Source organism: Biomphalaria glabrata, chromosome 14, assembly GCF_947242115.1.
Source record: "Biomphalaria glabrata chromosome 14, xgBioGlab47.1, whole genome shotgun sequence".
NCBI classification, from domain to species: domain Eukaryota; kingdom Metazoa; phylum Mollusca; class Gastropoda; family Planorbidae; genus Biomphalaria; species Biomphalaria glabrata.
In genome coordinates, this window is record NC_074724.1 from 9,764,607 (window position 1) to 9,777,772 (window position 13,166).

The 13,166-nt window shown below is 35.1% G+C and overlaps 1 protein-coding gene across 1 annotated transcript; it reads right to left on the minus strand.

Annotated features, from left to right (window-relative positions):
* Positions 1-16: 16 nt before the first annotated feature.
* Positions 17-11,794, minus strand: LOC106059540 (uncharacterized). Its single transcript, XM_056010673.1, has 9 exons — positions 11,375-11,794; positions 10,375-10,701; positions 8,878-8,999; positions 7,144-7,324; positions 6,036-6,179; positions 5,530-5,648; positions 4,368-4,560; positions 1,816-1,950; positions 17-1,424 (listed from the first exon to the last, which is right to left on the minus strand). Exons 1-9 carry the CDS (start codon positions 11,427-11,429, stop codon positions 1,252-1,254), a joined length of 1,449 nt encoding a protein of 482 aa, XP_055866648.1. The 5' UTR covers positions 11,430-11,794; the 3' UTR covers positions 17-1,251.
* Positions 11,795-13,166: the final 1,372 nt, after the last annotated feature.

The following is a 13,166-nucleotide window of genomic DNA, read 5'->3' on the forward strand; positions in this document are numbered from 1 at the left end:
AACATACCCTCCTCCCTCCCCACTCCCTTTTCTTTTCGCTCCTAACAAAGTGCTTTCATCTGTAAATGGACCTGCAAGGAGAACATTTCTTTATTTCGTTCTGGATTAGATTATGCATTTTAACCCCTCCAACCTCTCTCTCTCTCTCTCTCTCTCTCTCTCTCTCATTCTTTTTCTCTGTCTATATTTTCTCATTCACCACTTTTGACATTAATCTTTGGTTCATTTTTCTCTTCTCTTTCTATGTAGAAACTTACTAACGTGTGGACTACTCGTGATATGAAGTTAGACCTTTTTTAGGCTTTATCCTATCTGGGACGTAGACTCATGGACTTGTGTGCCAGACTAAAAGCTTGTTATTTATCGATCATATAGTTGATGGATCTCCTTATATACAAGGGTTAAGGAAGAGAATACCTATCATCCCTTTCCCCTGGTTAAGTATGTTTGAACATTGGTTTGGCTTGGCTAACTATGAAGGGGGCTCGAGGTTCGACACCCGACTTGAGCAGAGTTGTTTTTACTGAACGCCTAAAGACAGAAAGAAAAAAACTTCTCCCAGATACCCCCTCCCTCCCTCTAGTCTACAAATGAGATTGGACCATAGCACTCTGAGCTTGCTTTAAGTATAAAAGTTGCACCACTTAAAAGCAATACTTTAATTACACCTTTCTATTTTGTTAAAGGTCGCAAGATTGACCTTAAATGAATACACTATTAAAGTAATCTTTCAAAGCTTTAAGAGTTCGTCTGTTTTAGGAATGTGTTTATGCTGGCTGAAGTGAACTTTCTTTACCCTAGGAGTCTTTCAATTCTTCAAGTAATGATAAACTCAAAAACTCTAAGTGTTATCAAAAACTGAAGTACTTGTACTAAGAGCTCCCATCAGATGTTAAGTACAAACAACAGTATCTGTGTATCTCATCTTAGTAGGCCTAAAGATAAGGATTTACTATAGCGTTTCAACTTGTAGCTTTATCCTTAAACTTCTATGTGGACATTTTGAAATAATAAAATATATCTTACAAAGAATAATAGATAGAACAAAGATTAATTAACAAATACAAAGCAAATTTCAAACTTAAAAATTCATTTCTGTAAATACAAACTAATGAAAAATCTTTCTTTAAAAAGCTTCTATTTCGGGGTATATCAAGTTTATTTTTTTTAACATTCAATGAAAATCAGTTTGTTTTAATCAGTCTTGTTATCCAAAAGATATATTTCAAGATATATTTAAAGTTAGATAATCTACACCGACAAAACAGTTCTGGTAGCTGTTGTATTAACATACGCTTGTTCTCTCCCTTGTGTGCTTGATGAAAGAGATGATAGCCGCTCATCTATATCCTCATACACACCGCTGTGTAGACTTGTTGACCTCGTGACACAGAGCCTTACACGTTCTGACTTCAAGACATTTCCTTTAGAAAAAAGAAAATTTTCCTCATCATGACATAACTTAATTAAGAATAAAAATATTTCAAGAAAACTTCAACAGAATATATCAGGTAAACTTTAAAAGAATATCATTTCTTATATATTACAGACATTACTACAAAAAAGAAACAGCTGAAAAAAATATCACAATAAACTGGAAAAAGATTCTCTGTAATACTAGTCTTGAGAAAAGAAAATGCTGATGATAAAATAAAAAATAAAAACAAAACTAGAAACTATTAAAATGGCATTATGATAAAAACACCATATATGGTACTTCTATTACTGTATAAGTTTCAAAAGGCATGCCTTTTATATTTATAGATATAATTAAGCTCAGTTTTTTTTTCTATACATATATAAACAATTACTTACTAAACTTGTAAGCCAGAAGACATATCACAGCCAAGGTCACTACAGATGCTGCCAACAGAAAGAGAAGAAAACTTTTCAAAGAAGCTGGCTGGATAAATTGAGATGTAACATTGGCAAGTAAAGTTGGCTCTAAATCTGAAAATATGTCAAAATAAAAATACAACATCTAGTTATAATCTTACAACACAACATGTAGCATTTATGTTGAAAAAAAAACAAACTTTTTAAGTAGTCTTATTATCGTTTTAGAATTCTACTCAAAAAACTATGTACAAAGTTATACTTCAAATAATCAATTAAACTCTTGATATTATTTCAATTGGACAAATTCAGCTAGGACTGCCAATTAGTTCTATTAGATTATCATATGCCAAATGAATAAAGTAGTGTTTGAAATTACTCACTGATTATAGCTAAAATTAAGTCAATTGTAACACAATGAATTCTATGATTATTAATAATACAGCGCTTGTGAAGAAAGAGTTAATATACTAAAAATGTTCGAACTGCTTCCTAGCTGTATTGGGAAGTAGCATAGTAGAACAACTATGGCAACTCTTTAATATTTTATTATAATCTTGACAACCATTTTTCTTTTTAGATTTATAAACGTCTTATCTACACCAGTGGTACGTATAATACGGTCCGCAGTCAAAAGCAGTTCCGCGTCTTGTTTCCTCCTGACCCGTTCCAACGTCGGCATTAAAGTTCTTTTTTGAAGTAACGTCTGCATTTTATAAGTCAAGAAAACCACGTCCCTATCTTGAACACTGTATCTTTCCATACGTTAGGGGGCTCACTCTTTCTTTCCATACGTTAGGGGGCTCACTCTTTCTTTCCATACGTTCGGGTGCTCACTCTTTCTTTCCATACGTTAGGGGGCTCACTCTTTCTTTCCATACGTTCGGGTGCTCACTCTTTCTTTCCATACGTTAGGGGGCTCACTCTTTCTTTCCATACGTTAGGGGGCTCACTCTTTCTTTCCATACGTTAGGGGGCTCACTCTTTCTTTCCATACGTTAGGGGGCTCACTCTTTCTTTCCATACGTTAGGGGGCTCACTCTTTCTTTCCATACGTTAGGGGGCTCACTCTTTCTTTCCATACGTTAGGGGGCTCACTCTTTCTTTCCATACGTTAGGGGGCTCACTCTTTCTTTCCATACGTTAGGGGGCTCACTCTTTCTTTCCATACGTTAGGGGGCTCACTCTTTCTTTCCATACGTTCGGGTGGTCACTCTTTCTTTCCATACGTTAGGGGGCTCACTCTTTCTTTCCATACGTTCGGGTGCTCACTCTTTCTTTGATGGAACTTTACTAATAGTAAGTCTAGATATGTGTTTTACACAGAAAACGTGATAATTAAAAAAAAAACATTTAATGTCCTAACACAAAAACAAATAAGGCATCAGTCTTGGTTTGAAAAACGAATAAAGAATTGTCTGAGTACACCCTTAACTTCTTCAAGCCAATACGATAACCACTGTGCCAGGGTGCTGCTTTTCAAACAAGGTTTTAAAGTTATTTACATTTTATTTATTTTTTTCTACAAAAAATAAAGGGGGCTAATTCAACTTATACCACTTTATCAGTCAGGAAAATTTTTTTCTCTTGGTCGAGTTACGAAACAAAATACTTAATTAGCAATATTTAATTTAAACTAATTAGTTTTTTTTTTTTTTCATTGATTCTTGTGTTGGCTTGAAAAAGAAATTATTGTGTAAAATTTCAGCTTGATTCGAGATTGGGTGTGGGAGAAATAACGTGTACAAACATTTTACCAGACAGACAGAGTGAGTTGATATAAGCTTTGTAAATAGCGACAAGAAAATGACTGCATGGCTAGCTACAGCGTCGCTTACAAAGACATTTTTCAGACAGTGAATGCGTAAAGAAGTGCTTGCTAGCAGTGAGTCTTGAATAGATGAATGCAAATAAAGTTGTCGCATGATAAACTTAATAAAATCCAGACATTCCTGCTTGACAAATTTCAAGTGATGCAGACAATTAATTTCTCTTTTTTTTTTTTTTGCTGGCAACAACTTTACAAAATCTCCGAAAACCAAAACTTAGCTGTGCGAACAAAACTTTCCTAAAACAGACAAAACCCATGTTACGTCACCGCCTGATTGGTGAACATCTCCGCAGTCTATCTTGGTGTCTCATTTATCTAGACAGGTAAAATAAAGTTGGTTTCGGATAAACTTTTCATTAATTACTTTAAGTACTAGATCCACGTGTTTCAAATAAAATAGTAAATTATTGATTTCATTTTTTATCTTTTCGGCAATGTGGTGCGCGACACAAGTGCTGGAAATTAAATTGGTCCGCAGTCTGAAGTGGGCATATCTGGTGTACAGAAACGTCCATATTTCAACATATAGTTCAACCTTTTCTTCTCAGAGAAGTCTTAGGCGTCATTTTTATCATTAATGGATAAATGATAATACACAAATCCAGGAAATCTTGTCTACATTCATTGTATCATTAGAGGTTTAGAATGTATTTCAAACCTGCATTACATAATATGGTAATAAACTTAAAGTAATATTTACCTATGTGAAAGGTAATAGATCTGTTGTTTCCAGGGTGTTGCTTGCCTTCTTCTAGTAGTATCACTGTAGCCACGTATGTGTCAGGTTTCAAGCTAGTTCTAGGCACAACAAACATGCAGTCAGGCGAGAACGAGGTTTGCTCGTTGGATGTCACTTCCGTTTGCTCGAGTGAACTTTGAAATTGTAGATATCCCTGCAAGACGATCAATGTAATTTTAGCAATCTAAAAACATATGTATAATTTTAAAAGATTATCTTATTTTTGGGAATCTAATGCGAACACTCAACAAAGGGAGGTAATAGAAGACGATGTATTCATTTACAGTTACAAAACACACAGTAAGACATGGACATCAGCTATCAAGTCACAGGGAGTCTTGACTTAGGTTCCACACGTTCTTTTCTACCTAAACATTAGTACAGACAGCGGTACACTTTTCAGTGCCTCCTCAGGTCCTCAATACAGTTTACTGGTAGCACTAAGGAAGGCTCTAAGTCCAAGAAAGCTCAGACTCCCATAACCTGCAGATCACTTCAGCTGGATCTATAACAGTCCTTCTTCTCTAATGAATATCTCATCTATTCCCCGTGTTGAACGGTGTGCAGGTGCGCACCATCAGTGTCGGCACGGGAGCAGGGTTATAACAGTATTATTCTTAAGAAAGTAAGCTTTATAATTTTATGAACGCAATATATCATTAAAGAAATAAAGCGTATTGGGGTATTTCAATCTTAGGATATCGTTGTGAAACAAAGGTTTGAAGTTAATTTCCTGTAGATTCCAATATAGAGCTTTAGAGATTTTTTTTTATAGTTTTTATAAACAAAATTAATGTTGACAATATCTATATTTTAAAAATGTAATTATTAGATGAAAGTCGGAAGTCAACCCTTAGGAAAATTCAGAATCCGGCGACCCTTAACTAGTTTGCTGCTATAAGTGCTACACCCTGGCATAGCCTACGACTTCGCTAACCTCAGACTGTATCAACACTTGCCGTTCCTTTGGATACATTAGCTGCACCCACGGCTTCTCCAACTTTTCTAACGAGGGTCCGTTAGCTGCATAATACGTATACACTACCGTACAAATCAATTTATAGCACGTTAAATGAAGTTATACAAATAACACGCTGCACCTGCGACATCACAGTGAGCTTACTTGATCGGTTTTTATAAGAAGTTGACACTGGAAGCTTGATGATAACACAAGAACAAAAGAACAAAGTATGTGTAGGCTGTACTTGTCTGAACTTTGATCACACCGCTCTGGCTTACTGGCTAAGAAAAACAAAAGAAACAGAAGTCCCTGCAGCTTGTCATCAGTGTGGATTTTAAACATTAAAGATTTAATTACTTTAAATGACATTTAGTTGACATTTTTTTAAAGATCTGATTTACAATTGATTGTAGATGCGTGGCATGATATACATGTGATATAAATTGAGGAAAGAGAAAACTAAGCGACTTTGACAAGGAGAGAGGCTAAAATAATAATTCAATCAGAGATAAGGGGTATCCCCCCCCCCCCACTTTCACCCTCCACACCCCACCCCCGACACAAATATAAATATGAACATTTATTGACAATAAATGATATTGTATCTGCTTCATTAGTAAATTACACTAAAGCAATATAGGTGATACAATTATATGTATTAAGCTTACGTGTTAAATCAACAGTGACGGATTTGAATTGTTCAGCTTTATTTGGAACTTGACCAGGATCAGACAACTCTGTTTCGTTAATAAGTATTACGTTGTTGTCTTCCCTTCCTTTGCCTTTTCTATCAACCTTCACAAATGTATTGTCTTTGATCAGAAAAAAAGACAACCAATATTGAAAACAACATAAAAACGTATTTTATGTATTAAGCTGTAACATACCATTTGTACAGCAAACTATATCCACTTATCTAGTATCAAATATCAATTCTTATTCTTCATTAAGATTGATTAACATACTTAATGGTGCTTCTTATCAAAGAGTTTAGATATCATATTGCAAAGATCACATTAAAATCGCCATTCTGCATCTCGCTATGCACAATGTGTATAGATAATGTGTCCATTTTATTGTCATTACTTATTATAACAGGCGGTATATTGTTCTCGTCCCACAGAAAGTCAGTCTAGGGAGCCTTCAGATATTACGTAACACCAACAAATCACGTTTTAGGACACCTCTCTTCCCCCTTTATAACAAGTCGGAACAAAACTAAAAAATCCTCCCTTCCCCCCCCCTACCCTGTAGAGTTACATAAGAAAATTCGAATCTTACAAAACTTATTTACTAATTATCATTTTTCTCAAATTACATTATGCATTATTACATTATAGAACTGATTTTAAAAAATCGACTTCCAACGAGCACGTACTCAGTTGTTGTTTTTTTTACATTGATATATTTTATCAAACCCTGTGGTAAGTGAAAATCGGAACCGCGAAAGTCGAGTAACCACTAAACCTGTTAATAATAATTATTATAATTGATAAAGCACTGTTAACAAATATTTTGTAGGCTTAAGGCACTGTACTAATATAACAAAATGGCAAAAGGATTGAACATTTTTTTTTCATGGAATTAATTAATTTTTTTTTGTTACAGAAAAAATCTTCACCCTCCCCACCTCTAAGAAATCGTAACAAATCCCCCCCCCCTTTTTTTCTTCATATAGTTGCATACTCCCACTATAATTAAATAGATGTAATAGGATTTTTTAATAGTAATACAATCTTTTAATGACATTCATTGGACGTTTGTAATCTTACTTACCAATGTTGTTGTAATGAAATGATGTCCTAAACGAGTACTTGTCATCATTTCTACCTCCAGCGAAATTCGGGAACACAGTTATGTCAAGGTCAAAGCTGCCTGTGTCTAATACATTGGCACTACACACTGTGTTGTAATAGACCGGTGTCTGTGCATTGAGCTCGTGTCGATGTGTTACATTCTTAATGCATTTGATAGTTTAGAAAAAAATATATATAAATTTAAAAGTCTAATTGATAAAATATTTGTCATGCAATATATATTTTTTTCAAATTCATGTACATGTACCTTTGCCTGTGTTTTGAGCACACTTCTTTATGGCAGTGAGAGCTGAGCAACTTACATGTGTCAAGAGCATATAATAAATATATAGTGGCTGCATGTGACGCATAATGTGCATCTCCTGAAGGGATCATGCCACTAACCAAGAAGTTTTGAAACTGATCAATATGCACGGTATCTATGCAATTCTGAGACAGAGAAGACTACGCTGGCTCGAATATGTCACACGTATACCAGATGGAGGAATCCCTAAAGACATTGTATACGCTGAGCTTTAAGAGGGAGTCAGACCCAAGGGCCGCCCAAGACTAACCTACAGAGATGTCTGCAAGCGAGATATGAGAGCCACGGGTATCGAACAAAGTATGTGGGAGGAGATATCAAAAGACCGGACAACATGGAGACAGACTTTGCTTGCTGGTAAGAACCTCGTCGAAGAAAAAGAAACGAAGCTGCATCAGTCAAGAGAAAGACATAGAAAGCTGCAATGTCTGTCTGCCAGCCGTAGGACAGATACATATTCATGCAAGAACTGTGGCAAACTCTGCCGCTCCAGAATTCTGCTTGGTCAGTCACACCAGAGTGTGCACCGTCTCAAGACAAAACCAAAGCCAGTAAGTCATCTGGGCGAATCTATTGTCTTCCGAGACAGATATATATATATATATATATATATATATATATATATATATATATATATATAGTTTTATTCTAAATTATAGAAGATACAGTAATGACATAGAAATATTTAAATTAGATATTTCTTTATCTAAAACGGGCTTATAAATAAAATAGATTCTAGTCAAGGCCAAAGATAGGGAGAAGTGAAGAAAAACGGTCGACAGATCATGTGTGGAGCCCTAAGGGTCAAACAGACTAAGTAATAGGTAAAGGTATTTGTTGTATATGTTAAATGACCGGGAGATAAAACTACTCAAGCTAAAGGAACATAGTTTAAAGTCATTTCATTTTTAAAAGAGGCGGTGTTGTGAACTCGTGACATGGCTTTTAATTATTCAAACAAGAGAAACATAAATAAATACTTTAAGAAAGAGCGTATAATAAATGTAATTAAAAATACTAGACGCGCATAAAACTGGCATAGGCGGACGTGTGGGTGGGAAATGGGGACTACAGTCCCAAGCACAGCGCCTGAAGGGTCTTTGCGAATACAAGATTTTTTTTTTCTCAATCATAAACATGTATGGCAAATTACTTCTACCATTCGCCCAGAGACTTTTGGATGCATCAGCTGCATGGAGAATCCCAGGCATTTAGCTTATTTCTATGACAGGATCCATAGTGGCTTCAGAACCGAAGGGGGTCATGCATTTCATAATTGTATTAACATAGGCAATGAGCGTACATGTACAAGAATTTAATTGTATTGTTTTTTTAACGTTTACAGATGATAATATTTAAAGACCTTATACATACATTTTTTCTACTTACTTTATGGTGTAATGATGTGTTGAATATACACACAGCCTGAGGCCACACACGTGTAACGACACACTGTACAGACACACCATCACTTGCTCGTGTTGCGTTACAATGTACACTCTCAGCTTTTACTGAAATATTTTTTTTTAATCATAACTATGCAATTTTCAAAGTTGTACTATTAGTCCTGCTAATTAATATAATTTCTAGCTATCCTAAAGAAAATTAGCCGTGTATTATTACATAACAGATAAGAAAAATGCTAATAAAATGCACTGGTAACAAGATTTCGTTTAGAAAAAAAAACAATGCACGTAAAAGAAAAAAGATCTGTAAAAAAAAAGGAATCACTGTGTGACTGTATTAATAACTGAATGTGTTATTATAAACTATGTACATTTCTACAAATAAATTGTATTTAAAACATGGCTCTGTTTGAAGCGTGGCTCACTTTAAACAAAATTATAAGAAGTTGACATTTTATTTCTATAACACAGTGGCGTAGCAAAGGATTGGGGGGGGGGGCCAGGGAGGGTTCCTAGCCTCTTAATGTGCCATTCGACATTATGACTTCAGATAGGTTACTTAATAAATATAAAAGTCTAATGTGTGAAATACATGCAACATGGAGACTGGTAGTAATTTACATAACAACATGAATAGCAAAATAAAATGGCATTGACTTCAATATTCAATAAAAAAAAATTCGGACACTCCTTTGGGAACCCTCCTCACGTCCTTTCTCGTAGCGTCTATTTGTATATCATAATACACACCAGTATATAGTAATCTGTTTATTAGATATAAAAGTAAAATATCGAACCATGCTGAATAGTAGCCACCTATTGTGTATATATTCTATAATGTTTACAACTATGTTACGAGTTGTTAATTATCATCATCATCATCATGAAACTCCATTTGAGTGAGGGCTTGAGAGGCTCAAATCATCTCTTGCAAAAGCCCTGGACAGAAACCCTGCATAAATGTCGCCATACAGGTCGAGAATTTTGGGTTTCCCAGACCTGTCGAGACGGAGATCAGCAAGTCTGGGTCAGTCAAACAGGATATGAGGCACGGTTTCCTCTTCTTCTCGCAGCGGGGGCACCGTGAATCGAAATTTTGGCCATAGCCGTGATAAATATGAGCCAACAGGACAATGGTCTGTCCTGTACCCCTGCTATAATAGCTTGTTCAGGCCTGGGCAGCCTGCACCACGGGTAAGTGCGGTCAGGGCGCCTCATGCGCTCCCAGACTCCACGGGCTTTTTGGGACTTGTCCCAGCACTCAAACCACTTTTCCATTTCTGTTTTTTTTATTATAGCCAGAGCATGATGAAAGCTTACAGCCTGTTCAGTTGGTGATATTAGCCCTCCCTGGTGGATCAAGGAGTCTGCAATAGTGTTGCCAGTCACACCTATATGACTCGGTACCCACTGCATTATTACAAGGGTGCCATAGCGTTGCTAATCGAACAATACTATTACCTATTATTAAAGATCATACCATATGACTTTAGATCACATTGTTCTACGATAGAAGCCTGGGTCTCTATGCCCTCTATATACTTCAAGGTCCAAACACCAGCTTCTCTTCGGGTTGCGTTGAGGATGGTGAGGTTCACCCAGGAGAACCCGTCTTGGTTCAGGGCTGTCCTTATTTCTGTCACGTGGTCAAAGTAGTTCACGCAAGACAGGTCTGTGTCACACGTGGCATAGATCACGCCATTTTTCACCCACGCTACTTTGTCGCTGTCGTACTTCGTAGGGCGCCACTTTGTTGATAAGGTGTATGGCCTGTTCTCTTCAAATGGTCTGCAATCCCAGGATGTCGCTAAGAAATATGAACATATATATTTGAAATGATACACATCATAAGTCGGATTTTATAATACTTCATCCAATATTGGATTTATTTTTTACAACGCTTATACCAATTCTATTTATCTGTCTGTCTGGTAATATATTTGAAGGCTACAAGTTATTTCTCCCACCCCCGATCTCGGATCAAGCTAAAATTTTGCACTAGAATTTCTGTTTCCTGAAAAAGAAATTAAAAAAAAGGAAATAATAGTTACAAAACTAGTTATATATTAACTTGTTTCGTATATCGTACAAGGGAATGTCAGTAGAAATGACTCAAGTGGTGCTGTAAACTGAATTAGTTCCCTTTATACGTCGTCGTCTTAGTAAACTTAGGCTTACAAAATAGGACGAGACTATAGAAACGATATATAGCTATACAATCTTCCATGTTTATACGCAATTCGCTAGCAGAGTGGTTACTGTGTTGGCTTGAGAAGCATGAGAAGACTTGATATATGATTTCGAATCAATGATTTTTTATTTTTAGTCTAGATCTTGTTTCGCAGACACTCTTTAAACACTAGTAACGCATTAAAAATAATTTATTTGATGTCTATATTTTCTAAAAGAACATCTCAGTTTGTATATCATTATAATCAATTCTATAAAAAAAATAATTTAGTAATAAGAAAGCAACTTACCAGTAGATAACAGTAACAGTAGGCAATAGATCAATACATAGAACGTTACGCCCATTCATATTTGAAATGACATCCTAATCTCAAATCCTAAATTATCTATCAGCATAATAAATATATATCCAAAATGCAATTACTGGCTTAAATGATGCGATTCAGTGCATGATATATGCAAATCAAGTTTAAAGTCTTCATGTAATTCTAAAAGCTGCTACGTATCTGAAACTAAGGTCATAACAACGCCACTCATTTCTCTAGATTTCTTGTGCATACAGTTATCTTAAGTAAACGAGATACAAGACATAGAAATCTAATTTTCAAATATGACACCCTAGCGAATCCAGTGATTGCAGTGGAACATTTTTCTTTTAGAGTTCGATTTGTGCAAATGAGTGTTGACAGTGTATCCTGTATTCTTGGTTCTTGGAAATGAAAACTATTTTTAGCGTTTTACCAATAAAAACAGGTCAAGCTATTATACTTATATATTATACTTATATACTTATTATTATACTTCTATTTATATATATATATATTATATATTATTAATTATATATATATAATACAAGAATATATGCTATATATCATGATAATTTAATATATTTGAAGCGCGGTGGCTGAGTGGTAAGGGATTGGGTTCGAACGGAGGTCCCAGGTTTGAAGCCTGGTAAACTAAATTTTTTTTAAATTTGACATCTTTCGGGATATTTAAGTGATTATGATTCCACAAGCATTAATGAGGCTGAATTTATAACCGATGATATCGCCTTTATACGCTTTGTTTTATTCCTCGTTTTAATTTCATACTTTTAACAATTATTAGTTGTTAAATCAGAGGATAAAATGACTTGGGAAGAAATGATCGTAAACCTTTTTATTATACCTTTCGAAACATTGTAGGGGTCAAAAGACTTTGTATTTGAGGATTTCATTATTAACGTGTCAAGGTTCACGCAACAGAGAATTCTCTATACTATTATAATAGCTACGTTTTTAATCAGTCGTTTCTCGGAATCTACGTCAGCATTGCTTTGTATCACGATAGTAACAAGAGTTATGGGTCATTATTCGTCAGATTTTTACCTGGGTTCAAGAGGTTTTATTTCCTTTGTCTTTCCAGTTAATGGTAATCACAACGAAATGTCTAAAATTGTAATTCCAGCTATGTCTGTATGGTCCATCGGCTTCTAAGTGGTTTTAAATAAATGATAATAATAAAAAGGCTTGTCTTCGAGTCCGAAGACCAATGACGAATACAGTAAACGCCAGTGACGATTTTTTCTATACACGAAACAGTTCATTTATATCGCTAGTTTGACCATTTTAATTTTTTAAAGTACCGAAATTATAGAATAACAGGGCTCATTATAATTGCCTCAGTTTAATTGAAATCATATCTAAACTTTACTAATATTTTGTTTACGTAAATCTAATATAGGTTGCATCTATATTCTACATGTAGACTACATCTAAATAGTTCTAAATTTGAAGTCAAGGTGTAGTATTAGATCTAGATGTTGATATTATGATAATATAAATAAAATAATCGCCCAAGTACGAAGTCCTGGGGACACTTTCACTCATCTGACGGTGTTATAATTACGGGTGCGAAACCCTGTTGAAACCAAGTTTGTATTTCTCTATTATAATATATTTTATTCTATTTAAAGTTGTGAAATGAATGTTATATTTTAATAGCTTTGATGCTTGGCTCACAAAAGCAATCGCTGGCATGACGTGAGATCTATTCCAGCACCACTTTGTGAGTACTGTGACTCTCGCCTCTCAGTGGAAT

What these genes read in the sequence shown, in the direction of transcription:
- LOC106059540 (XM_056010673.1), bottom strand. Translation starts at nt 11,429, where the DNA reads ATGGGCGTAACGTTCTATGTATTGATCTATTGCCTACTGTTACTGTTA. An exon ending in ATCTATTACCTTTCACATAG is followed by an intron (nt 1,951 to 4,367) that starts GTAAATATTACT and finishes ACATATTTTCAG; the next exon opens with ATTTAGAGCCAACTTTACTT. An exon ending in TCTTCTGGCTTACAAGTTTA is followed by an intron (nt 1,425 to 1,815) that starts GTAAGTAATTGT and finishes TTTTTTCTAAAG; the next exon opens with GAAATGTCTTGAAGTCAGAA.